General features: G+C 39.8%; 2 protein-coding genes and 1 long non-coding RNA gene across 5 annotated transcripts in view; 1 reads left to right on the forward strand and 2 right to left on the reverse strand.

Moving 5' to 3' along the window:
• Positions 1 to 363: 363 nt before the first annotated feature.
• Positions 364 to 12,699, reverse strand: FXN (frataxin). Its single transcript, XM_054810848.1, has 5 exons — positions 12,566 to 12,699; positions 10,816 to 10,895; positions 9,406 to 9,526; positions 5,269 to 5,366; positions 364 to 2,011 (listed from the first exon to the last, which is right to left on the reverse strand). The coding sequence occupies exons 1-5, from the start codon at positions 12,692 to 12,694 to the stop codon at positions 1,858 to 1,860; spliced, it is 582 nt and encodes a 193-aa protein (XP_054666823.1). The 5' UTR covers positions 12,695 to 12,699; the 3' UTR covers positions 364 to 1,857.
• Positions 12,700 to 12,912: 213 nt separating this feature from the next.
• LOC129199805 (uncharacterized) lies at positions 12,913 to 16,546 on the forward strand. The gene is made up of 2 exons (XR_008574745.1): positions 12,913 to 13,739; positions 14,904 to 16,546. It is a non-coding gene; the product is annotated as an uncharacterized LOC129199805 (long non-coding RNA).
• A 2,095-nt stretch (positions 16,547 to 18,641) lies between these two features.
• The window catches only part of PIP5K1B (phosphatidylinositol-4-phosphate 5-kinase type 1 beta), a 118,605-nt gene continuing 109,489 nt past the window's right edge, over positions 18,642 to 27,757 (reverse strand). Inside the window, exon 16 of one of the 3 annotated variants that reach the window (XM_054810845.1) lies at positions 18,642 to 21,604. In XM_054810845.1, the coding sequence (XP_054666820.1) occupies positions 21,602 to 21,604 (3 nt within the window). In that variant the 3' untranslated portion in view covers positions 18,642 to 21,601. The remainder of the gene's footprint in view (positions 21,605 to 27,757) is intronic. The other 2 variants (XM_054810846.1, XM_054810847.1) reach the window with 2 other exon arrangements.

A 27,757-nucleotide genomic window follows, 5' to 3' on the forward strand; every position in this document is an offset into this window, starting at 1 on the left:
GATGAAGTGAATATGTTGTATGCAAATTACTTAAGAAAATAATTTTTGGGAAAGTCAATCAGAAAAATAATTACACAAGCTATACATGATCAGGCAATAGAAGAACCAGGAGGAAATATCCTTGATTCAAATATCAAGTCATTAACAGCTGTACAAATGTGTTTAAATAGCTATTCGAACTATTAGGAGATTGTGCTAAATACTATCATTTTCCATATGCTGTAAATTATTTTCAGTGTTCTGAATTCAAAACAGTAGAGATGTTTTATTTTTAGCTTTCCTCTGTTAAAAAAAAATCTTTTACTCTTGTACTCACATGAGTTAGTAGTCATTTACCTCATCCAGTAAAGCTGACATTTCAGATAATTGTCGTATTTTTTTATTTTGATTGAAAATCATGCAAAAAGTGTGCACAATTAACAAAGATCTGTTTCCAGTGAAATGTTACTCTCTGTTTAATGGTGGGAAATAGCAGGTAACAGCAGTTATACTTTAAATGCAAACACTGGGCAACAATACTGTGTAGCTATTGTTTTTCAAAGACAAAATTAATCACATCTGTAATAATTCTAGCTGGCTAGAGAATCATGCCAAACTAACCACAAGCATCAAAGGAACCAAGAAGAAACACAGTTTGCACTGAGTATCTTTTCATACATTGATAAACAATTTATAAGAGCATGGCATAACTGTTTCCTCAAGAATTAGTCAACAACTTTGTGCTTCTATTTTATAGGCAATTAAAAGCCACTGGCAGTAATAATACAACACTGCAAGTGTTTAAGTGTTCTTCTTGCAGTTCACAATTTCTTCTAAAGCTTTCTGGTTTAAAATTCTGAATATATAAGTTATTGCATTCTCATTTTTTAACAGCCTGAAAAAGACAGCTTCATCAGCCTAAGTACCATACTCAATTCTAAGCAGCAAGAAGGCTAAAGTTTCTGCATCAGCATGATACTAAGGGGAGCCTTGTATTATGGTGAAAAAAGGTAATCTAAGCACACTTAAGAAATGCAGCAGAGCAAAATTTGTGCAACATTTTGCTACAATGAGAGGATCTTAATTTTGCTCAACTAAAAAAACCACCCTCAATAAATTATGTATTTTTACTCTTTGAAGAACAAAAGTGAACAGAAAGAGAAATCCACAGTGACAGAATGAAGTGTTTGCAGAGATACTGCTGCATAGCTTTAACATCACATACCAGCTCTTCCAGTTCCATAAGACGCTTACAGCTACACAGACCTCTAATAATTTAAAGTTTAGCTCAAAAAAAATCCTAATGTGAAACTAGAATTTAGAATTTGGAGAAAAGAGCAAGTGCTGCAATACTAAAAGAAAAACTGCTATTACATGCACTACACAAAATGAAAAGTTTCTACCTGACCTGTTTAATTTGACTGTGATGCATTATTCACTTACAATAGCCACAAATTTTAATACGATGCATTCACAGTACAACTTATGTCAATGCAATTCACAGGCATTTCTTGTTTTGGGTGAATGTCTCACCAAAAGAAGTTCAGCATTTGTGTGCTGGTTAGAAGTCACCAGGTGGGTCAGTCCTTAGATCCAGCCAAGACTACAGACAGTAAGAATTCATGACTTACTTCTGCGTAAGAAAGAAGTGCAGTGACAGGAAGGGTAACCTCAACCACCTGTACTACATGGACACAGATTCAAGCAGTGACACAGAAACCCAAAGACAGAGCGCTAGAGAAAAATATATTCTTTTTTGTTGCACAACACAGTGATGCCAAGAAAAACAACAACAGAATTAAGCTCAGGTACTTCAGAAACCAAGGAAGGGCTTGGCTTGTGGTTAAAGTCTTTAAACTTCCATGAGGTAGAATATCATCAAGTATCTTCTTTCCCAGAATATATTAAGCAGGACAAATCCAATTTAGTTTTTAATGCTGTTGAAAATTCTTTTGCTAGTAGTTCATGAAGGGATACTCTGTCATGAGAATACACCCAATTCCGTCCAGTCCAGTCATAGCGCTTTGGCCCACTAGAAAACAAAAACACACTGTGTAAGTACAGATTATTCATGGGGAGCTGCTGGAAGCCTGTATTTATAATGTACCCCAAAGAGTGCTCAGGAAAAGGATCAGACAGCGTGGAGAAGGACTGGTGGGTAGTATGGGGAAGTGGAGCAGAAAAGGCCAGATCTGCCACGAACTGCTGAGCCATCCAAAAGACAGATCTGAAAGGTGACAAGATATATCAGTCACTTCCAGCAGACACAAGCTCCTTCCCTTCTTGCTTTTGGCACTGATTTCCCCAATTTTTTCCCTTACCCCCTTCTTTGGTCACCCATCTAATTTTCTTGCACACATATATTACAAGAGATATTTGTATAACACTGAATTAATGCTTTTGATTAGTTCTTCCAGCAGTCATGTGCTGATATTCTAAGCACAGTAGAACACAGATCACCATTCTCTCTTTTTAGATGCAACAGAACTTAGCTGGGGAAACCAAATATATTGGCACGTGGGAGATTTATATTCAAAATGCTGTTTTCCTCTGTGCTATCATATGATCCTTGGCTTGATTTTTCAGGCCTACATTAAGTATCAATACAGAAACTTGAACGCTTTGGTTCCATCCCAGACCTTTCTATCCACCCAATTCTCCACATCTGAAACAGGAGAATGACTGAAAGGCACCTTGCTACTGCTAACATTAGCTAGAGAAACTAAGAAAAAAGAAAGGAATGCAACAGTTGTTTGGGACAGGCACACAAACCATCAATCTCATCCTTGAACTCGTAGGACAAAATGCCTTGGAACTCAGACAATCCATGCACAAAGTCTGCTAGAAAACAGACTGTCCTGTATATACACAAGAACAATATGCAGGTTCTCTACAAACATAAACACTAATCTGAACCTTGAATATCCTGAATTACTTGCAATATTCAGGTGAAGAACTTTCCAACCACTAACCAAACTATGAGAAGTCACAAATGCAATCACAAATCAAAGTCACTTCTACTGAAATCTCACCTCCTGTATGTGAACTGGTAACTATTTTGAATTGAGATTACGTGCTCCAGTTACTTTACTGGAGTCACTTCTTTGTCTTTGCAACACAAGCTTATGTTTACATTGTCCTGCACCTAGACAATGCCAGAATGGGATGAAGCCATTCATGAAAATCAGGCTAGGACAAGCCATTTAATCAACAAGGACAAACAAAAGAGATGTGTAAGTTATTTGAACTGGTTTTAAATGTTACATAGTAAATATCAGTGACACAGCATATGAAACACCTCCATAGTTCTCTGAATCTCCAAAAATGTTGTACAAATGTCTTTTTTTTTTTTCATTTAAGTTAATAATTTAAGCAAGGATCTTGTGAATTCTATACGATGCCTACAAAGTTAAATATAGACTAATATATTTCTCATAGGAAATCTGCATACATTTTTAAACAGTAAAAGAGAAGAATTAAAATATCACATTAAGGTATTATTAAAAGATGCTGTGTAAGGTTGAAAACTCTTTTCAGTCAAAGCAGCTACATGAAATTACTGGAATCACTCTGCTGGCAGGTTGCACCCTCACCCTCTTTTTTAAAATTGTCAACTAATTAAAGCTTTACAAACACAAGCTTAAGTTCACTTCAGTTTACAGATGCAAGATAGCAAAAAGAAGGTAAAAAAATTCAAAAAATGTTTGTCTCGCATCTTAAGAATTTGTCTCCCTCATGATATGTTCTTAAAGATTCAAGATTCTACATTTACTGTACGAATTTCTCAAGTATAACATTCAATGTAAGTCCTGGCAGTAATATTTGTTTCTTTCACTTCCTAGTATATTGCACTTAGGTATATCACTCCAGATCATATAGTATTTGCTGGAGTAGCATCATATTTCAGGAAATACCACTGTTTACCGTAATGCCAGTTAAGGAAGCACAAAACTTAATGTTTGTAGGTGAATAATTTTTCGTCACAGATGATGACAATACCATCAGAGAATTTTCAAGTTTATCTCTTTCCTTGTGTTTATTCACTACTGGAACAATAAAAAAAAAAAATCAGTATTCTGGAGCATGTATGTCTTAGCTTAACTAGAGTTGGCTCCAAACAGATTCTCTTAATTTTAGTTTTCATAAATAGATGAAACTTTTGTTTATAGTCATCTTAAGCAGAATCAAATTTCGGAAATTATGCTTGTTGAAAAGATATAGAATGAATAACTACTGACACACAGCCTGCATCTGTCTAAACAAAAAGGTTTATTAGCTCACTAAGCCTGTGCTTTAGCAAGTCATGTAACTGTTCAGGGAATTATTTAGTTAATAAAAGGATTCTGGGATAGGAGAGAAGTTAGTAGAAAAGAAGTACTAACCTAGTATTCTGTGCACCAGCCAGTACAGAAGTACACTAAAGCAAAGTCAGAATTTTCTTTAGGTAAATTTTATGTCTTAAAATCTTAAACTCCATTTTGCTTCCCCCCACTGACATAAACCCTACTACAGAATTCTCCTACTGCAAAACCATTCCCGGTTTTGCAATCAATACCTTTTTTCTGAACAACATTCAAGAGGTATGCCTGCATAGTTACTGGGAGTGCTCATACTTTCCAGCTATCTGGTTCCTTCACTAGTAACACTGACCAACTCCCTCAGTTCTTTCCTGAGGATAGTGGCAGAGAATACAATTTTTTTTTGGGAGACAGTTACAATAGTTTCCCCACTTATCTGGCTGCTCTCCCTGCTGAAACCAACCAGAAAACCTGGAATGGATCAAAACACAGCATTAGAGAGGGCAGAAGGAAGAGCTAGCCAAGGCTCTGGGTGAAGTGCAGACGCTTGACAAAAACAACCAGTGGGACAGCACATAAACACACAAAGCAGGAAATCCCACAAGCTTAAAGGGGAAGGAGCCACCCTGTTTAAATACAAAGAGAGGTTTAGATCATGGTGGTTGGTTTTTTTTTAATCATGCCTGTTTATTTTTTCTATGGGTAGGCTATATTCCTGTAGACAGTGGTTTTGGGCCAGAACAGGGTAGGAAAATTTTATATTACATGTTTCCTGGATTTACTCAGGTATGTCAGTATATTGCACTGTGCCTCAAACTTCTATAACAAATTATTATAGAACACTTAAATCATATCATGTTTTGAGAATATACTAAGTAAAAGGGTTGCTTAGGAAAAGGATATTACATAGTCTGTGTCGTGCTATAAAAAAGGGGAAGTACATTTCCACCCAGACTGCAGACATTACATAACTAACTTACACATAACTTACCTAGTGGGTGAGGACAGCCAAATCTGCCGGTTTGGTGTTTGCTTATTGATTACATATGTTCCCATGTCTCCACCTAATTTAACTGTTAGAACTCCACTCTTAAAACACAGAGAAAATGAGAAATTATAAATTTTCATCCTGTTACTTGACAAGAATTACACCATCTGCAGTAGATAAACAGAAACTTATATATCTGTATAACATTTCCAACTATTTCCCAAACAATAGTAGCTTGGAAGAATGATCATCAGGTATCAAAAACCTGTGGTAGTATCTAGGACAACCTGCATATCTTTGAGTCTGATCTAGACTTTAAACCTTCTGGTCAGAGTTTGATTTAGTGTGTTTGCACCATTCACAATGGCACTACTTAAATAATACTCTTGAGCTTTGACCTGTCATCTTGAAATGATGGCTAATTCATTTTGCAACGATTAAAACATCACCCAATAACAACTTTTTCTATTCATGAACAATGCAGAACTGGTGTGGTTCAAAGTGAAGAAGCTTTATTTGTCATTGCTAGATTCCTGAGCCATGCAATTTTACCTAACTTTTCTTAAGTAACTGCAACAGTTTCCCAGTGAATAAACATGATTCTTTCTCCAATAATTCTGATCAAGTGCCTTTATATTGAATCATACCTCAAAAATGTTCCACTTCTAAACTCCATGAGGTCTGGTTTATTTTAGTTATGCCAGCTTTAGACCATTATCCTAGTGAGCATTTATTTTCTCTTTCTTACTCACATTTCTTACTGAAAACATGATTCACTTTTCTCTGACATCTTCATAAGTGCATTTAAAAAGCATACCTAACTGTGACAAAAATATTTCTGTCCTAACTTTAAGAGTAAAACATCACCACTGCTTGGACTAGAGTTAACCTACAGATGATATGAATTATGCTAATTAGAAAGGGTATCTCTACAGAATACAGTTGGATGATTCAGGTAATAGGTTGGTCATATTTAATCCACAGTTTCTCAAATACTTCATGTCCTATAGCCCAATAAAGCTATATGTCCTATAGCACAATAAAGCTTCTTTAAGGGAATCATACTTTTCTTGCTTTAGTCAGAAGACACTACGAGAGTTACCAGCATTGCTAGGCCTATTTACTCTGTATAAATACTTACTGTGGGGAAAAAAAATACCCTTTCATTTATGAGTACCTACTGCCTGCAAATTTACTCTGTAGCACAGGCAGCCGCTTGGAGCTTCCTTCCCCTACAAAGTATCTCAGTGTTACTGGTTTCTGACTTATCTCAAGGATCAACAGCAGTGAAATAGTACTCTCAAGGTCTAATTTTTTTACCTTAGTTTCCATGCTGGTTCTGTGCTTGATAAGGGATTTATATCTGTGAGCAATAAAATAAAAACAAAAGGCTCCTCTGGTTAATATTGCCATCAGGTTCTCCTGCCAGCTATGTTAAGTGGATATTGGTTTAGTGCAAAGAAGGACGAGAACAAGCTAGTTCTCTAGCTGTCAGAATTCAAACTTTCTGTATCTCTATATCTCAGGGGTCTTAGATCTGTAGAGATACAGCAGAATGAGAGCAGGTTGGGAGATTAGGCCGGAATAGCAATATAAAGGTTTCACTATTCTTCTATGTGCTTTTTAGTGCCATATTAAGTGTTCTGCATGATGTTATGTTGTATGCTACAGAAACACTGTAAGTAAATAGGTTTCTGAAGAGTTAATAAAAATTTTGTACTATTGCTTACATAGTGTGTCAGCTGTTGGAGAGTGTTGCTGCTCTGCACTGCAAATTAAAAGTAAACTTCTAATGCTATGTTTAAAACATTTTGCCATACATTTTGCAATACTTTTGAAATACTAGAAAACACAACTTGAGTTTTTAAGAAATTAAATTGTAAGATATTTTTACCATATTTTAAGGAATGTTACTGTATGTGTGTTGCACTACTGGATGAATGTTTGTTAGCTCCTGGTAACAAAAATATTCTTCGAAAGAGATTTTTTTTCCCTGGACATGAAGATATAAACTGCATGAAGAAATCAAGTTCTGAACAAGTCACAGGCGTAACAGACCTTGATCGCGTTCGCCACCTTGTGGCTTGCTATCGTACTAGCCTTGTTTGTTTGGAATTAACTTTGGCAAACTTGGGACTATTTAACCTTTCACTCTTAACAGAAACGACAACGTATTATTATGTCACCATACTGTCTATGCAACGAAGGAGTACTGGTAAAAAATTAAGATGGATGCAAAAATAATTCCTTTTGAGCCTCACAGTGAGTCAAACACAATCCACTCTACAGCGGCTGGAGATAAAATTCTGACATAAGATGACTTTCACCTCCACATAATATTAAAGAAGTAAATTATAATCTTTTTGCTAATTTTTGTCCTAAGCTCTTTAAATCAGGCTAATAGGCACTGATATGCTAAAACATATTCAATAATAACGGTTAAACAATTAATTGCTTTTCACCAGAAAAACAATTAGCTATAACATTAACTACATAATTAAAGCCATAAATAGTATTTGCTAAGGGCAACAACAGAATACTACTAACAAGAAGTTATTTTCTATCCTAGCTATAAGGAATAAAAACTGAACATTATGATGACAAAGTTATACAGAAATGAGTCTGAAAACTACAGGTGGTGTTTTTTGGGGTTTTTTTGTTGTTGTTGTTTTCACAGTGCAACCCAAAGCATCTGCTTCTATGTCCCTGAGCATAAAACCTTAACTGACAGGGCTAGTAGAAAGCAACTTCCTTCTGGTAAGAAATTAAGAGGGAGCAGCAGTTATGTGACCTCAAAAAAACACAGTAGTGCAAGACCTCTGTTGCAGACAGCAGTATAGGGAGAAACCGCGCTCTCCTCTATGTCATGTAGAGGGCTGTAATATACAAATCACTTCAGGAACTGTATATAAAACTCTGCTGGTTTGGACTGGGATAGAGTTGATTTTCTTCCTAGCAGCTGGTGTAGTGCTGTGTTTTGGATTTAGGATGAGAACAATGTCCATAACACACTGATGTTTTACTTGTTGCCAAGCAGTCAAAGACTTTTCAACTTCTCATACTGCCCTGCCAATGAGAAGGTGAGGAGTGCCCAAGAAGCTGGGAGGGGACAGAGTCAGGACAGCTGACCAAAACTGGCCAATGGGATATTCCATACCATATGACATCATGCTCTGTACATAGCTGGGGGGTGGGCTGAGAGGCAGAGCAGCTTGGAGTCTTGCTGAGCATTGACTTTAGGTGGTGAGAAATTGTCCTGTTTATTACTATCATCACAATCTTCCTCTTCTGTCCTATCAAACTGTCTCTACCTCAACCCAGGAGTTTTTTGTTGTTTTGTTTTCTTTTTTGGATTCTCTCCCGCATCCTGCCAGGAGGAACGTGTATGAGCAAACGGCTGTGTGGTTGTTTTAGCTGTGGGCTGTGTCAAATCATGACAAAACTAGTAAATTCCCAATACAAATAGAATGGACATTTTTAATCTGAGTCTGTCACCCCTATAAAAGAAGTTGAGTGGCTGACCTATTAAAGGCTCCAATTATCAGGCTGGCAGCAACCCAATGCCTCCTGTGACAGTAGCCTTCTCCCCGTGTATGCTCTGGTCTCACTTTTGCAATCACCTATCCAAACATTGCATCCTCTTGTTGCTTCTTTCCACCACAGGCTGTCATCACTAAAGCCAGGACAAACGTATTCTATCTGGTCAAGACAAATACTGCTTCTCAGTATTCAGGGCAATCAAAGAAACTGCTCTACCAGTTACATATGATGTACATGTATTATGCCACGTAGGTCTGTCCTAGTATTCACTGGAAGGGAAGTGACTACCGATGTCAGAGGCCTGTGTGTTTAGAAAAACTTATAGACCACTGTGAAATTAAAAACCAGTTTCTGTCTCCTCTTGTGCTCATTTATTATTCTATATTATGTCTTTCTCTATACAGTAAACATTTTAGGTCATGAAATCATACAACAGCATGTGTTACTTTTTACCAGAATAATTGCTCCAGTCAGTATAAACAGGCATATTTTAACAATAAAGCTGTAAAAACTCATTGTTTCTTAAATTATTTAAAATTCTCCTCCAAAGAAAAAAAAATCTACAATAATTACAGTGGTAATAGAATGTTTCAAACATACCCCTAAAGAGACATCATAATCTTCTGGGGTAAAAGGCTTATCTGTCAGGTCCTCAAAGAAATCTGCTAAGGAGTCCAGCGTTTCTTCAGCTAGTTTTTCGTAAGTGGTCTCATCTAAAGAGCTACAAATGACATACAGGCCCATAATTAGGAGGAAAAACATGGAAGACAGTATTTTCCCCTATAATAAACACAGACCAAGGCCATGACCTTGGAGGAAACAGTAAGCATGAAATGATCACATAAAACAAGTAGTCATTTTTCTTAAGGTAATGTAGGTAACAATCCACCTTATAAACAGAGGTGGAATTTTTAAATTTTGGTAGTGGAGATCTTTTAACTGAGGACTATGTAGCTCTTTCCTTAGATATACTGACTCCTGTATACTAAGAGGAAATAGTTAGATATCAAAATAAGGAATTTTCATAAGACTTTGCACACAAATTACTTAGTTTTGAACTCTACGAAGAGAGAAAAGCATCTCCTGTTAAGATGCACATTTGACTTCTCAACTGGAATTACCAATGTAGCCCGGTAATTAGACATTATTTAAAGTGTGCTTATGCACTAATAGATACAATTACCTTCTTCAAAGAGTCTCAAAGCACCCTCATAGCCATTATGTAAGGCTTACAGCACTTGTGAGACCGCTTCTGTTATCCTCTTTAAATAAGTAGAAAGAGTTAGTGGGAACAAAGTCTAGTTCAATTTAATTAACCAAATGTAATTAAATCACATAACTTTTTCCATCCATATCAGTGTCAACTTTTAACGGAGCATTTAGGTGGGTATCTCTAGCAACAGACAATTCAGTGAAATCATTTCCGCTTTTGCTAATGGGTATGACAATACAACAATTACTATGAACTACACTGACTCAGTATCTTTCAGCTGATGATACAGAACATAATTTTTTTTAAAGTTTCTTGCTAGCCTATTACTGAAATACACTCTATGCCACTTACGTGAGGGATACCACAGAAACACCTAGGGGTGTGGAGAATGGAAAGCCTCAGGATTAGGCAGGATTCATGTACTGTTTCAGGGTGCAGTTCAGGTACTTAACCGTAAGAGCTGTTTTAGACATCTGCACAATCCTTCATTGGGCCTCCAACTGCTGCATCAGAAGGGGAGAAGTCTCTGACAGGTACTGTGTCACATCCTCTCAGTGCAAGCAGAAATTTTAGGTACCCTGACATATATGAAATGGTGCTAGACACCTATGTTTAGGTATATGAATTATTTCCTAAGTGACTTCCCAAATTCACTCAAAATGCTTTTTACTAAAACTGCACTCTTCCTTTACATCATCATATCAACGTTACACTAGTTTGATAGTCTTACCATGTCTAGAAATTATTTTACAAGCAGAGATGATATTTTCATATGAATATCTCAAAACAAAATTTACCTTGTGTCATTCAGAGTTCCTGCGTTTCTTAAATTCATGAGCACAGTCTTGCTCTTCACCTCTGAAGCATATTGTAATTGCTGTTGAAAGTAAGCATAAGTAAAGTTCAATTAAAAGTTAAAACATGAAGAATTATAAATTATGTATCTGTCACATAAATTCAATAGATCCTTGAAGACCTTTCCACTGCCACAAGTAAAATATTCATATACTATATCACAGAGCTAATATGGAAAGAATTATGCAGCTTTAGTCCTTGGATAATTGAGGCAATCTAGAATATCCTTGTCTTCTGAGACAAACTAAGGGGAAAAAAAAAAAAAAAGGATTTTATTCACAGAATAGTGAACTGTGGTCTACCACTGAATTACTGAACTTCAGATGAGTATCCACTATTCAGGTGCTTCATTATCAACAACTTGCATCCCTCTGTTAGAAGCCATGAATATATTCAACTGAAATACACAGATACCTTGAATTCTCCTTACAAAAGAGCTAACATCAAACTTCACATTCCAGACCTCTTCTGTAAGACAAGCCATTTCATTTCTAATTTCTCTTATATTTTTTAAAAAAAGCTTTAAAAAACAAATAAAAATTACAGAGAAGCTGTATCAACCTGCTGGCGATATAAGACAAGACAGCAAAATGGGCAGCCCTTTTGAGGGGAAGTAACACATCAACATGGACGAAAATAAAGTTGATCCCCTAGTCTAACACACTAGCAAAAGCACTTATGCTACCCACCAAGAAAGAAAAATAGCATGCTTGCCATTTTCTTCTTAACCTGGGCTATGAAGATCTATATTTCTATATGAATGGTAAGATAGCATTCTTGATTGTTTTTTGTGTACTAGCACAAGGTTTTAAAAACTGAGTTAAAAAGCAAGTGACATTTAAAAAGGAACTATGACGGCCCTTCTTCAAGTATACACGAGAGCAAAACACAAAACCATCTATCTCCGTATGGTTTGACATCTATCCTCAGGCATTACAGTCCAAAGCCAAGACATGGACATAAACAAACAGAGAACAGCAAACTCCCTGTATCATCACGATACAGGTTGATGAAATACACACTGATGCCTGCATGTTTTTTACTATACCCTTTAGCATCTCTTTAATACACACTTAGGATCAAAAGCTACAAGACCATAAATACGTTCAGGTGCAGGTCTGATTGAGGCTGTAACACCACCAGTGTGCTCATACTCAAGCTGTGACTTGAGGCTGCCAACAGTGTGCTAGCATGCAGTTCGTATCACCCCTCCCAAAACAAACCCGGTGCTAAGGGTGGCCAGCACGCATCTTCTGCAATTGGAGAAGCATAGCAAACAAGTAAACGGCTTTGGAGCACAGCAAAGGCCCTCTCCTAACGCGCAGCACAGCTGTACTTGCACGGGCTGGGAACCACGGAGCCACCGGCCCAAGGCTTTGGCGCTCCTGTTTGGTGTAGGCAGCAGGCCGAGGCGCGCTCTGGCGCGGACAGCTGCTACGGGGGCGCCGCTCAGCCCTCGCAACCGCACTCGGCCTGGCCGACCGCCTCAGGGCCGCTCGCACAGGGCTGGCGCGGCAGGGGAGCGGCGCGGCCTTCCCGCAGACAGAGAAGGCCCGGCAAGGGCCCCAGCTGGCCCACGGCCGGCTGAGGAAACCCCGCCAGCTGCCCTTCCCTCCACGCCTCCCAGCGCCCGCCCGCAGCCTCCTCCCTCCGGCGGCGCAGGCCGCGCCTCGCCACCCGTCTCACGCTCACCGTCTGGCCGCGGCCAGCGGCGGCTGTCCCCGCCAGCGGGGCGCCCCCAGGACCTCCGCTCTGCCGCCGCGCCGCTGCCACCGCCCGCCGCGCGGCGCGCACCGCACCGGCCGCCCCCGGCCTCCACATGTAGCCGCTACTCGCTACGGAAGCGGCCGGGGAGGAGTCAGCCCGCCGCCGCGGCGGCGAACAGGAGGCGGCGCGGCCGCTACCGCCCTCCGCCGGCGCCGTGGAGAGCAGTGCCGGCCCGGGCCGGACCAAACCGCTTCGGGGCTGGTCTCGGCCAGCCCTCGGTACGAGGGAGCTGGGCGGCCACTGGCAAAGCCTATGCTAGGCGCCCAGCAGGCCTGTCAAAGTGGGGCCAGAGTGCCGGTCCCCGGGGGAGGCAGGGCGCGGAGCAGCCCCGCCCTTCCCCCGCGGTGGGCCGAAGTGGCAGAGAGCGTTCCCCTTTCCGGCCGGAGGTGGAACGCCCGGGCGGGTCCTGTCCTTCCCGGGCCTTGGCGGGTCAGGGGACTGGCGAGGTGTTTCTGAGGGGCACCACCCCTGCGGACAGGCTGTGCGGCACCGGCCCCCGCCGCTGGCTGGGCCGTGCCCTTGTGTAAGCGCGTCCGGTAGGGTGTCCCGAAAGCGGGCGTCCGTAGCCGCCGGCAGGGCGGACGGCGGACCCAAGCGGATGACCCAGAAGGCGGCATGCCGGCGGTGTCGTGCAACCGTGTGCGGGCGCCTGAAGGAGAAAAGCAGAGTACTTCTTCATTCCCCGCCTCAGTCCCTGCCGACTGCAGCCGCAGTACAGCCGGACTAAATTAAATCCAAATGTTTTGCTACTGAGACAACAAAGCTGCCTTGGAGTCGAGGACGGTCTTCCCGACGTGCCTTTTTCAGGACGTGGTACTTTCCCCGTCAGGCCAGTAGAGGGGGAGGGTGTCCTTCTCCCAGCACAGGCACCCTTCCACGCACACACCGTGCGGCAAGGCTGTCCTAGTGCTGGGTCCTGGTGTACTGTTCAGACTTCTCTGCCTACTTCTGAGCACTCGGGGATCTCGGATCTGACTGGTATCATAAAGAGAAGTAGCTGAGACAGTGACTTGGTAACAGGACTGCTCCTGCTGTGCAGCTTCACCTCAGATACTTCTCTCGGACCAGGGAATAATTGCTCGTGGGTGAATCTCTAAAGGTACGTGTACAGGCAAAGCTGTCTTGCTGGGTAAATTTACAGGGAGCTGGTGCCTGAAAAGGAGAGAAATTACAAGCTACGCTACCCACTTCCCTTCACCGCTTAAAAAAGCAGCCAAGCAGGGTAAAGGAAAGATGCTGTTTGTTTCTACCTTGCAAGAAGTAGCAGTTGTAATATACAGGCATTTTCTACACACCACAGGTGCTGACAACAGTTTAATTTCAGCAGCCTAAGCTACAAAGCAAAATACTTTGAAATTGAAAGTGTATAGCAATCCTAAACTGCATGGTAAGAATCCACTTCCTGTAGTGGTGCTGTTTTACAGTTCCTGTCCTCCTCTTTGTGTGCTGGTTTTGGCTGGGATAGAGTTCATTTTCTTCACAGTAGCTAGTATGAGACTATGTTTTGGATTTGTGCTGGAAACAGTGTTGATAACACAGGGATGTTTTAGTTATTGCTGAGCAGTGCTTACACAGAGCCAAGGCCTTTGCTGCTTCTCACACCACGCTGCCAGCAAGTAGGCTGGGGGTACATAAGGAGCTGGGGGGGACACAGCTGGGACAGCTGACCCCAACTGACCAAAGGGGTAGTCCATACCATATGACATCATGCTCAGCATATAAAACTAGGGGAAGAAGAAGGAAGGTGGGGATGTTTAGAGTCACAGCATTTGTCTTCCCAAGTAGCCATTGCACGTGATGGAGCCCTGCTTTCCTGGAGGTGGCGGAACACCTGCCTGCCCATGTGAAGCACACATGCAGCTTTTGCTTTACCCATTAAACTGTCCTTACCTCAACCCATGAGTTTTCTCACTTGTACTGGTCTGATTCTCTCCCCCATCCCACTATGGGGGGAGTGAGCGAGCAGCTGCATGGGGCTTAGCTGCTGGCTGGGGCTAGACCACAACAGTCCTTTTTGGCACCCAATATGGGGCTCAAAGGGTTCAAGATAACAACAGCTTTGATTGAAATGTGCTAGATCGAATCTATAGCTGTTATTGCTGTTTAGCTATCAGTCAGCAGGCTCCTGTGCTTGCCATGGGACTGGCTTGCCTTACTGTAGAGTCTAGTGCTCGTTAGTGGCTGCTTCTTGCTTTTGCTGCTCGCTGTACTGATGTGGTGCTTATTGTCTTACTGTGCTGTGCCTGGAACGTTTTGATAACAGCAGTGGTGATGTGCCTGGGACTGGCTGATGGCCAGGGTGTTGCTGCCGTTTCTGTGCTGCTGTACTGGACAGGCTGGAACTACTGTGTACACTCGAGCTGAAGGGACTGTGACCTGTGGATGAGTCCACGTGGGAGCAGGACACTCTGAAGTGTCTGTGGCTGTGGATAAGCGCATGCGAAAGCAGGTACATTTCAAAGCCTCTGTGGCTGTGCTTATGTACGTGCCGCAGCAGGTATGCCTCTGAAGGGATTGTAGCCCAAGGATAAGTCCACGCTGCAGACGGTACACCTTGAAGCATCAGTAGCTGTGCATGAGGTCATGCTGGAGCACCTCAAAGCACGTGGCTGTGGATAAACCCATGACAGAGCAGGTGCACCCCTGGAGGGATGGCAGCCATGGCTAAGGCCATGTTGGAGCAGGTTTACTTCTGAAGGGACTGTGGCTGTGGGCAAGGCCATGCTGGAGCACGTATATCTCTGAAGGCATTGTGGTCCATGGAGAAGGCCACGCTGGAACAGGTGCACCTCAAAGCGACTGTGGCTGTGGATAAGTCTATGGCACAGCAGGTATACCACTGAAGAGACTGTGGTTCATAGATAAGGCTCCACTGGGAGCAGGTACACCCCTGAGGGACTGCAGTCTGTGGATAAGTCCAAGGTGGAGCAGGGGCAAGGGGAGGAGTTCATTGCAATGTTAAACCTGATGCTCTGGTCCAAAGGGACTGGGGTAGAGACTGTAATGGAAATACCTTTATATTGTTGTAACCCAGGATTTGAGTCGCATCTGATAGGAATTACTGTAGCAGGAACCACCCGAACCAATGGAGGACAAGCCTTACAAGAAGCAGTGCAAGTGCAGCAGTGACCTGACTGGAGCTGGCTTTGGTGCCCAGTAACTCCACACAACACACAACCTCTCCTGTCCTGAGTGACCGCCATAACAGATGGAGCCCAACGTCATGGACTAAATTAAGTCAATGGACATTTTGTGGACATTTATGGACATTTTACAGACATTTCACAGGGGTGGTTCATAGACTAAGGGAATGGTATCTGTGGATTATATTAAAGGGTGGGAAGGGTGGTGGTGGGTAACAAGGTTGTATTGGATAGTGTGAGACCTGAGCACGGCGTAAATGGTGTGGAATAAGGGGTGGAGAATGGGCTGGTTTTGGCTAGGATAGAGTTCATTTTCTTCATAGTACCCAGTATGAGGCTATGTTTTGGATTTGTGCTGGACACAGTGTTGATAACACAGAGATGTTTTAGTTATTGCTGAGCAGAGCTTACACAGAGCCAAGGCCTTTTCTGCTTCTCACCCCACCTCACCAGTGAGTAGGCTGGGGGTGCATAAGGAGCTGGGAGGGGACACAGCCAGGACAGCTGACCCCAACTAACCAAAGGAATATTCCATACCATATGACATCATGCTCAGCATATAAATCCAGGGGCAGAAGAAGGCAGGGGCAGACATTTGGAATAATGGCATTTGTCTCCTCAAGTAACTATTACATGTGATGGAGCCCCACTGTCCTGGAGATGGCTGAACATCTTCCTGCCGATGAGAAGTAGTGAAGGAATTCCTCATCTTGCTTTGCTTGTGCGCGTAGCTTTTGCTTTACCCATTAAACTGTCCTTACCTCAACCCATGTGTTTTCCTACTTTTACTATTCCGACTCTCTCCCCCATCCCGCTGTGGGGGGAGTGAGAGACCGGCTGCACAGGGCTTAGTTGCTGGCTGGGGTTAAACCATGATGCTCTGGCAAATTTTCAAAGTACAATATCTATGGCTTTTCCAGACCTAAGCAGTAACAGAGAGGGATTCCTCCTTTCTTGACAATTTAGGACAAGAACTGTAGGACGTGCTGGCACTACAAAGAGGGAAAAATGGGACAAGGACCAGGGCTAGTATCTTGGGTTCAAACTTTACAACAGGCTGTTTGGATAATGGATTCACAACCCCAAACTGGAGTAGCTGCAACTCACTGAAAACAACTGTTCAGATTGCAATTTCTGTTAACTGCAGTTAATTCCAGTTAACTGCACTGATGTGAGTAGCTAATATGGACCACTTGAGATGACAGGCGTTGGTTTGACCCAGAGCTATTTTGGCTGTGTGAATACCTGAGTCCTTGAAAAGGTACATTATTACAGAATATGGCATCCACTTAGGGACCCATTCTAGACAGCATTTTCTGTGACAGCAAGTATTCTGATCCATTATGGCCTGTAGGTAAAATGTTACCCTGAGCCAGTAAAGGGAAAATAAAGCACATCATTTATCACACTTGACATATGTTTGTTTGATAGAACTTCTGATGGTGTGCTTCAAAAAGCAGTGAAGAAAGAGAAGGGAATTTATGTAGGCGACTGGCCAAGTTCCTACTTAGTTATTTAAACGCTGGTGATATTGTATTATTAATGATATAGGAAGATGTCAGGAGTCTCATCTAGACATCTTTTATTGTTACTTAATCTGAAAAAAATAAAATGGGCTTACCAGGGAGATAAGAGATAAGAAATAATTCCGATGAAAAAGTTTCTTAAAAAAAACCATTTTCTTTGGGAACACAAATTTCCTTTTAGATCCTTCCCTAGACCAGGACTGAAAGATGCAACAGTTGCAAGTAAAATCATAAATACGTAAACCATACAAGCGTTAAGAAGCTTACCACTAGTTACTGTGTGATGCATTTTTACATTTCTAAAACTCTCACTCAAGCAAGCAGCTGGCATCTTGTAATGCTTTAGGGAATAAGCTGTCAAGTTTCTCACCAAGATTTGTATTATTTTATTTCTTTAAGCTGAAATTATTTTCTACCACACAGGGGGCAAGAGCCCAGACAATTCAAGTTGGTTGTGCAAATTTCAGCTGAAACTTTGACATCTGTGGTAGTCGAGTTCTCTGTACCAATCCATATTATCTAGCTTAGTCATCCTCTTGTCTATTTCCAGCAGTCCTGTGTGTTTGTTACCAGACCGTGTAGGGGTCTGTGTTCTTATTGCATTTTGTGAGGGAAGTTTTTCTACATCAAGCAGATAGAAGATACTTGCTAGTTCCTTGAAGACCAACTCACATTCTTATCACTTCTGGAAGAAACTAGTTGTTTTTGCAGCTATAATGGTCTGTGTACTGAGATAAAGCCCATATGGAGAAATAACCTTTATCAGACCACAGAATACATTAGTAAAGCAAACAATTCCTTTTTCATACCTTGTTGCGGAGAGTGGAAAGCAGCTGGAAGAATGGAGGAATGCCTGTTCTTTTACATAGCATTTGATCTAGTAAAAGATGGTGCTTGTTTACATACTTTGCCATCCCTATAAAAAGAGCATCAGAAGATATTTTCTGGTATTATCCAGATAGTTCCACAGTGATTTTTCTCTAATCGTCCAAGGTCATATGCAACTCTCAATAGGAAATGTTCATCTCCTGTTTCTAAGTTAATGACAAATCAATGAATTAGTGTAGATTAAACATTTTCTCTGGTATTAGCAATCTCACTTAAGAAATCTTTTAAAAAATTGTCAACAATGTTCATTTAATGAACTTTACAGGATCCTACTACCAGTGAAGATCTTTCACAGAATTTCAAAAGGGCCTGAGTTAGGGGTTAGCAATTTTAACAATGATTTCTTCATGTTTTTCATCTTGGTCCTCATCCCTTAGGTTAATGTTGTTCATGCCACAGTACTTTGGTGTCAGTATCTTTTTTAGGCTGGTGTAAAATAACTGCGAAACAGTTCCATATGCAAAATCGCTGCAGGATCAGGCCCTGCGTCTTCAGTCTGGCACGAGCCGATATCTTTCTTGTTGCAAGCAAATGCATGAGCCACTGGAAATAGGTCAGTAAATGGCTTCTATGAAGAATAGGTGGAGTGTGCTATTGATTACTCATCACTGTCTTATGTCAAGGGTTTAGAAAAATAGCATTGAGTTACATGATATTAAATTGCCTAAAGTATAAGCAAAGTCAACAAGAAAACACATCTCAGGATAAGTGTTGGTATTTTCAAACCACTGAAATCTAGTACAAGGACATGAAGGTTTTTGTTTTGTTTTTTTTTTTTTTTTTTCCAAACTGAGGACAACTATTATACAGTACCACCAAAGGCAAAACTCGCCCTCTGAATGCCATATAATTAAGTCATAGGATCAGATATACAAATTTGGAGTTATTCCCTACCTTTCTCTAAGCAGGCATCAACCTGTGCTTTTTCCTTCTGAGCAGCTTGCAGGGCCAGAGTATTCAGATACCACTGCACAGAGATAGCCCATGTCTGTGACCTAATTCTTCAAATTTTGCTCCCTGTGGTGAGTTCCATCTGTTTAGACCTGGAGAAATAGACCAATACATTACTTTAATGCCCCAGGGAGTTGATTATGCCTTCTGTATATATTTTATTGTTACCTGACATGCACTGCCTCATCAGCTTTATAGCTATGTTTAAAAGTCTTTAAATTTTCATCTAAGTGCTACCAATGCAAAATACCAATACAAGATGAAGAGAACTGAAATACATAGGCATGAAACATACACATACTTACAAGCTCCTGTAGTCTTTGATGTTTGAAGCTTTACACCATTTCATGTGTTAGAGAAAGGAATGGGTATCAAGTTGTTGATCATTAACATTGCTTATCTGTAATCCCTCTTCCCTCCCAGTGGAACCATGTAGTCACCTCCTCTTCCCCCCCCCCGCCCCCCCGCCCACCCACCCCATTAGTGCACATGCTTTGGAGAAGGTTTTCCCAGTAGGCTCCATATTCTATACAGGATTTCCTTTTGCAAGTGTTAAATGACTGTTTTCATTTATAAGTGACTGTGTTAAAGGGACTGTACACAAAGGACAGGTCAGTCTCTGACTTGTTTAGTATAGACATTCTGGTTTTGGACAGAATTGTTGCAGTTAACTTGTGTCCCCTCAGGGATCTTCCTAAGGACAAATGATTCAGACACTACAGTCTGCTAGGTAATTGGGAAAAGAGTAGCGTGTATGTGCTTTATGAAGGTTAATCTGGTGCTTAAACTAAGAAATTTCATGTTTTTCCCCAAATAAGACTGATCAGAAATAGCTACTTTGCAAAGACACACATCCTAAATGTGCTGTACACTGTGCATGGAGCAGACAGTTCACATAGATGTACAAAATGTTTCTGCTCACAGGGCATGCAGATTGGTCTCTTGCATTCCTAAGAAGAATGCTGCAGAAGAATTATCTTGCTGAGATTAAGCAATTTAATTTCAAAGGCTGGAAAAGAGGTAATCATAAGACATAGGCTCTAAGTTAAGCCAAAGACTCTACATCTTAGAGGAAAAAAACCCAAACCTTTCCATTTCTCTATTCTGTGCATAATTAAGGAATAATACTCTCCTCCATGTCACTGTTACAGGATTACATCAAAGGAAAAAAGAAAAACCACACCAAAACCTTAAATGGAAAATTCTGCAAAGTACAAAGCATAATTTTAGGAATTAAAGTGCCAAATTCTGTTTTGCCAATGCAGCAGGTTTGCTACACTTTCTCCTAGAAGAAATGTTATTACCAATAACTTTCATAAACTTTCAAAGTGATACCTGTGTAGTTATTAAATACACTACCACATCAAAGCACGAAATCTAGGATCTATGGTCACTGGTGTTGGGGATTATCTCTCTGCTGCTAGGGAAATTAAGGAAACCAGACAGTTTCTATAGTTATCTTAAAATGATTGCCCATACTGAAAAACCTGAAAAGCTTTTATGAAGCAATGCCTGTTGAGTATGTTCCTTTGCCTTTTCTACTCTTAATTTCAAGATTTTCCTCTTCATTATAGAGCTGGTAGAAGATAAAGACAGATACCATGTTATAGAGTGGCTGTCATATCTGTTGAGATGCCTCTCAAGACCATTTCATGAAGGTAGAGAAATACCAGAACAACAAGTCCTGCACAGATCAAAAGCAGTTTGACAGCTGTGATGTTCTTGAGAACAAAATACTTTATTCATCAATAAAACTATAGTTTACAGTAGTATTTACTAAATAAATTATATAATTTCTCTTTTACAAGAAATAAACTAAATCAAAAATATTTCAAAGACAAGATATGTACACAACATAAGGCCTTGGTATAAATAACATTTTTTTCTCCTTTTCACTAACAGTGAAAATATCTTTAGAGGCTCATTTTCATAAAGTATGTGCAGAGGTTTACCCTAAGCCTTGTATGACATCAATTCCAATTTCCACTGACATGGACCTAAGTGATTAGAACTGAAGGGTCACAACAAATGAAGTTTTTATTCACCACTGTGCTTATTTTTAAATAGGTAAAACAGATAATAGATTTTGCTTATGCATAGCTACAGAAAGCATGCAAAGGAAAACACTAGAGAGCCAATAAGAAAATATGACTTTCAAATCCAAAAATGGTGATTGGCAATATAATAGAAAGCCACCTGAACACACAGTTCTTCACAGTTCAGCAAGCAACAGTATATGATAGCAGAGAGTGGAATGTTTCATGTCATTTTTGCCAAGTGCATCAATCCTTTCTATGGTTCAAAGACCTGACACTTCTTAGAATAAGATCAGCTGATTATTCCTCTTCATCTATTAGGCTCAGCAAATTCCTCCTTCTTAACTCAGGAGTGCAGAAAGTGCTCTTCATCAACCACAGTCACTTCTCTTAGTTTTACTCTTCATGTATTCTTTGTTACTGGAAACACAGAAATGACAAGTCAAGAGTTGTGCTTATTTGTTTTCTCACAGAATTATAAACAGGTAACAACTTTCTTCCCCTAAACAGGCTGCAGAACAGTTTGGCAGTGATTCTTTTCATACCTTGCCCCCTAATCAAAAGCATTGGGTGTCTCTTCTTGTACAACAGCTATACCCTTTGGTTTTGCAGACATTGCAGTACACTTATATTACATGAAATAGAACCACTTGCTGCTGCAAAATGCTGAACACTCTGGACATCAGAGAAGACAGTCCAAACTGAGAACACTCAGCAGTTCACAACAGCTTTTATTACCTTGCAGAATAGACTGGGGCGTTTGTTACTTAAAAGCTTTAGGGGAAAACCAGCAGTCTTTAACAGGACTTTTACACATGATGTACGCTTCTGCATGATGCCCTTCCCCAGTTGAAAAATCGTATCTATCCAAAAACTTTCAGGCACAACTAATGTTCTAGTCGATGTCATAGCAATCATTCTATTTCACACCAAAAAATTAGTTAATAATATTAATGAATTAGAGTTTTCTACAGTGTCTTCTACAGAGCCAGTGGTTATGTAATATGAATAGTTGATCACTTCCTAGGATCTCTATGGAGTCAGAGATGAATCGAAGAGAAACTGTTCTTTGCTGAACACCTTATTACTACAGCTCAAACGAAGGACAGACTGACAGCTGAACAAAACATTGCAGTAAATTGAATGCATCTCAGCTAATGTATCCACCATGGAGCAGGACACAAAACCAGAACAAAAGCATCTGTACTGACCTTTCTCTAAACCCTTATTAAAAAAATATGAGGGCATAAGTTCCCATTTATTAAACAGATTTTTAAGGTCACCTTTAAGTGGTACTTTTCAACACAAGCATTTAACTAACCTTTAAATAGTTCAACAACAATCTAATCTTGACTATGAACAACAACAAAAAATCTCCAAAGGCATTTTTAAAGCTTATCTTAGAAAAATGTAAGCAGTAGATTTAAATCAATATTTTAGTTATGACTTCTAGCACTAGACCTTGAACCCTGAGGAATGCTATTTCAATATAATTCTGTGGCAACCTTTAAGCCTGTTACTGTATTGTGCACCAGTGTTAGGTGTTCGTAATCACTGATGCTAGTGAGCACAGTGCTAATTTCTCAGAGGCTGCCCTCTCTCTAGATAGCCATGGTCTGGCAATGAAAGTCTATCTACCACTATATTAACACCTGAATATGCTAAAGAAATAAAGCAGTATGTACTTAAAGGATACAGAACAATTTAATATGCAAAGTGAAATTGTTGGGCAAGTGACTAAAATTAAAGAAACCAATATTTTAAAACGAATGACATAAGGCTAACAAGGGTTTTTTAAAAAAAAGAATTTAAGAATCAGTTTGGCAAAAAAAGCTGAAAAATGCTAGTAACAATAAACAAAATAATGATTTATGAAATCAAGATAAATTAGTCTAAATTTTCACTAGCACCATCTAGTTTCTGGCTGAAAGCTCAGATCCGAATGACTGCTGGTCCATTTTTGACAGATATAATGGTCTCTCAACACAACTTCAGACCCTCTGGCCTTCTCACTACTTTTCACTCTCTAAGGAGACTAGCTGTATCGCTGATGCTAGCTTTATGCTTCCACTAATTCCACTAATGCAAGTATGACTAGCTGCTTCTTGTTCCCCTTCCTCTGATCCTTCCAAAGCATTTCAGCAATGGAAAAAATATCAGCAAAATTTGCGTAACAGAGTTGGAAAAAACAGACCTGACAAACTAGCAGCAACTGCTGTGTGAGTCAGTCACAGAAATGCTGTTCATAGTACTGATGCCATTTTAAGGAGGTGAGATTTTCAGATGTTCATCTTTGTCAGGTACAGTCCAGTTCTGTGCATATTATTCTGGAAAAAACTCCATCTATTTCAAGGCACAGAACACGATTCTCTAAGCAACTCTAACAACTGCACAGCTTTTGGGGTTACTTTGATTGTAGATATAAGAAATATTATTTTGTTATAGAGACTGAGTTTGGCCATAGCAATTGGGTCCAAAATGATAAATAAAGGAAAAATGATAGTACATGATGGATTCCTGTAATCACTGTCTGAGATGTCTCACACTGGGTACATAATGGATTTACAACGTTTAGGCCTACTTGAGGTTTTTTGTATTGGAGCATTTTTGTGCTCCAGTTCTCTTTACATGGATTTATTTTTGAGCTGATTGATTTCCTCATATGGTACATTAAAAGCCCCAGGCATGAGAACTTGTATTTTAGTGACAATATGTACTGGCATTTTTTATGTATTACTTGTAATCTGAAGTGGTACCTTTTTAATCTAATCAAGTGCATAATTCCCATGTCTAATTTTCATGCAAGGGTGACTGAAATGTTGCTGTTACGTTGCTTCCTACATAACATTGCTTCTGCAAGAACATCTCTGCCAAACTACATTCACGTTCCTGGTTGTTGTTTCACTTCACAACAGGTTTCAGTTTTATGAGAGACATAGGTCTCTTTCCCCTCTTTTTAAGATCACATATGGATGGATATAGGGATAAGACAGATAAGAGGAAAGGAGCAGTTAAAGAGGAAAGGAGCAGTTACCTCACTGTGTAAAACAAGTAGTTTTGCCCCCTTCAGCCTTAAACAAACAGGATTCCACTTTGAGAAAAGAGTGCTTGATTGGTTCCAGTATGCACATGTAACATTTTAAGGGTTATTCTGCTCTCAGGGGAAAGAAAAGATGTCTATAAGTGAGGAGACCTGAATTCCCTTCTCATAGTCCCACAATTAATGTTCAATCTACCGTATTTCTTCCATCAGTATCTTCAGAGGAAATGGTGAGGCAGAGAAACTGAAGCCTCCAGAAAAAGAGCAACATATCAAAGTTTGAAGTATGCAGCACAGTGTGACTGCACACTTTTTAGCTTGTTTTTACATGTAATTTCAGCTGCATTTCTATTACTCTACAAACAGCACACTGAAGAAAACTACAGCATGATTAGAATTGAATCAAATGTTATGAAAGACAGAGAAGCAAAATATTTCTGAATGAAAAACAAACACCTCATCAAGGAGTTACAGTGGAAGCACAATCCCCTCTCCAAAGTTGTATCTGACTAGGATGCTTCATTTGACCAGAGCCAGGTGGGAATCTTCTTCTCCGAAAGAAGAGTTTATACTAGAGAGAGCTTAGGATGCTAAACTGAAAATAGCTGCGGGGTTGAAAATATTTGTAAGAGAAAGTAACCATGAAGATGAGCAGTTAGTAACCTGGTGGTCAGAAGGGCTTGAATATGCACTAGGAAATGCTCAAAGAGACAGGCTTTAACACTGAACCGTGGGAGTGAGAACAGAAGAAAAGAGAAAGAGCACTGAAGAGTAAGAAGAGCAAGAAGAGCCAGACAGTTTTGACAGTTTTTAAGCAGGCATTTTATAGACCAATCTGCTTATCTATGCATCTACAGCAGCTTTGAAATACAAAATTAATCTCCAGTGATGTTTTAAGACTTCAAAATCCTATAATACAATTGGCATTTGGACACAAACCACAACATAAATAATTCTAAATATAATATTATTTATGCAATTCTTCTGACACAAATCATAGCCACACTAACCAGACTCTAAATACTCTGGGCTTGCTTATCACTACAGTCATGCCATTCTTTTATTGTACCGAAGCCCTTATCAACCCTTTGCAACAGTATCTTCAGTGCTGGTGACTTCTAAATTATATACAAATTTTGTGAGCATTCACCAACAGGAGGCAATGCTGTATTTCCACATAACCATTCCTGTACTACCTAAGAATCTTCTATTATAGTTAAATATACAGAAGTTTTCTTTAAGCAAAATAGTTCATTAATGAAATCTTATAGGCAGGACATATTTATTGATTTAAGTCATATGTTGGTAAATATAGGATTTAAGATGTACAGCATCACAACAGAGCGAACTTCGAAGTTTGTCACTGTGCTATTTACATGCACATTCTTATTCCATTGTAAGTATACAGGAAATCAAGCCTACTTGCAGTGAACCAATTAAAGTAATTCTTAAGGCTTACTACTCTGATTTTACTGATATACTGTAGTTCATCAAAATAATATGTCGGCTACCTTTATAAGTAATGTCAGGAGTAGGCTAAGAAAACACAATGTAGTAGTTCATAATTGCACATGTTGCTCTTTCAGGGACAGAAAGCTCAATCAAAGAATTTGGGACTTCATTGCAAGACAGAAGGAACAAGGTGACTAAGTTATTCCATACTTTAAAAGTGACAATTTCACTTTCAAGGTCCTCCATTTTAGGTACCAGTCCGTAGTAACACTGGACTAAGATCTTCAGCATCACTTGTCTCAGATTTTTGCAGGATTTGGCTTATATCTCCTACTAATCAAATTCCATAGAACACAGTAGACAACAGTGTTCAACAGCGTTCTCTGACATTTAATGCTTTTCTGCTTATATGTCAGCTGATGGTGCCTGAACTGATACCAATAAATAGGGCTTCAGGGGAACTTTAAAAAGAGACAAAGTTCATTTCCAGAGGAAGAAGGAAAACACCATTTTACTCTGTTTTGTGGATTTCTACATCAAAGAGCTAAATAGAAGAGTGTTACCTTCTCTGTTACTGGCTTATGTGCAGGACACCTGTTTATATCAGATGGCATCTTTTGCTTCTAAGTATCTAATCTATCACTGTATTACATATTCATAAAAGCAAGAACCCTTTAATGTTTTAATTCTCTGCAGAGAAACATTTAAAATCTCCAAGTATTTTATATATCTGCTTCTATCTTTCTTCAATCTTTAATTAAAAATTAAAATAATTTTAATAGAATATTCAGTATTTGTTTCCCACTGTATGGTACTAGAGTATTTGGAAATTTAGATTGGCTTATATTTACTGCCCAGTGCAGATCATTGTTAGTCATATTTTATTCATAAAAGCTAGATTTCTTAAGTTATTATCTGGGCTAAAAGATTTAAGAGAAAATAAACTAATGGAATTTTAAAGTAAACTTGGATTTGAGGATGTTCCTAACAATGCTGCTTACAGTGGCAGGTGCACAAAAATGCTGGTTTGCTGAATCTGGTCTTTGTTCAGAACTGAGGAACTCTGGGCCCAGACCAGCCCTTCAGTTGCAAACTCACCATGTCTCTGTACCTGTGTCCTGGAACAAAAACCTCTTGCTGTTACCAGGTAAATTCTCAATTTTGACATCAGCTGCACAGTGTCAGTCTATGTGGTGTTCCATTAATGTAACACCCCAAAACCAATGCTCGCTCTTGTAAGATGAAAGATTTTTTTTTTTTTTTTTACAATCTCTGCTCTACCTCACCGTACTTGACCGTCTGAATTTGTACACAGCACTGCTCAGCCAAATGCCATTTTTAAGCTTTTTCTTATAGTAAGTTAACACAATGTGATTTTACTACAATGTCTATTTTTTTCATTCATAGGATCAAAAATTCAGAGCTCTTAATTTACTAGAGCACTAAAATTTGTCCAAGTAGTTTAGCATTTCAAAGCAGGAGGCAAAGACATCAAAGGATTAGTGGAGTGACTGAAGTTAAGCAAGTTTTTTTTCATTATAATATCTAGTGGGTAAGACTACAGCAGCTTGCCTGGCAGTAGAAACGCAGACAAGGATATTAACTACGGATTAAAGGAAAATCTGGGAATGCCATTTAAAGCTACATTTTCTCCTCATGCTTTTAAAAGGTCAAAATGTATCTTGTCACCTTTTCAATTGAGGCTTAAATCAGCTAATGCAAAGATCATTGATTTGCTTTATTTTTGAGACATACATTAGAAATGACTGACCTCTTCCTAGTATTCTCAAAACCATGCATCTTTCATTTCTAGCCTACATTTAATCATCCTTCTATAAAAATAAAAGTCCCTTCTGCTTAGCAGCAGAATAATCAAACTGATAACACGCATCACTGATCCTTTAGTATCAGACTTTCCCAAACAGAGGCTAACTGTTGTTTCAGGGTCTGTTGAAGGACGGATATTGGGGGGCATTAGTAACTAAAAGATCAGTGCACAAAACAGTATCTTATTCCTCTTTCTTCCACAAACACATCAGCATGCATGCAGGTGTACATGAGCGTAAGTTACAGCTCACTTC

Source organism: Grus americana, chromosome Z, assembly GCF_028858705.1.
Source record: "Grus americana isolate bGruAme1 chromosome Z, bGruAme1.mat, whole genome shotgun sequence".
Classification (NCBI taxonomy): Eukaryota; Metazoa; Chordata; class Aves; order Gruiformes; family Gruidae; genus Grus; species Grus americana.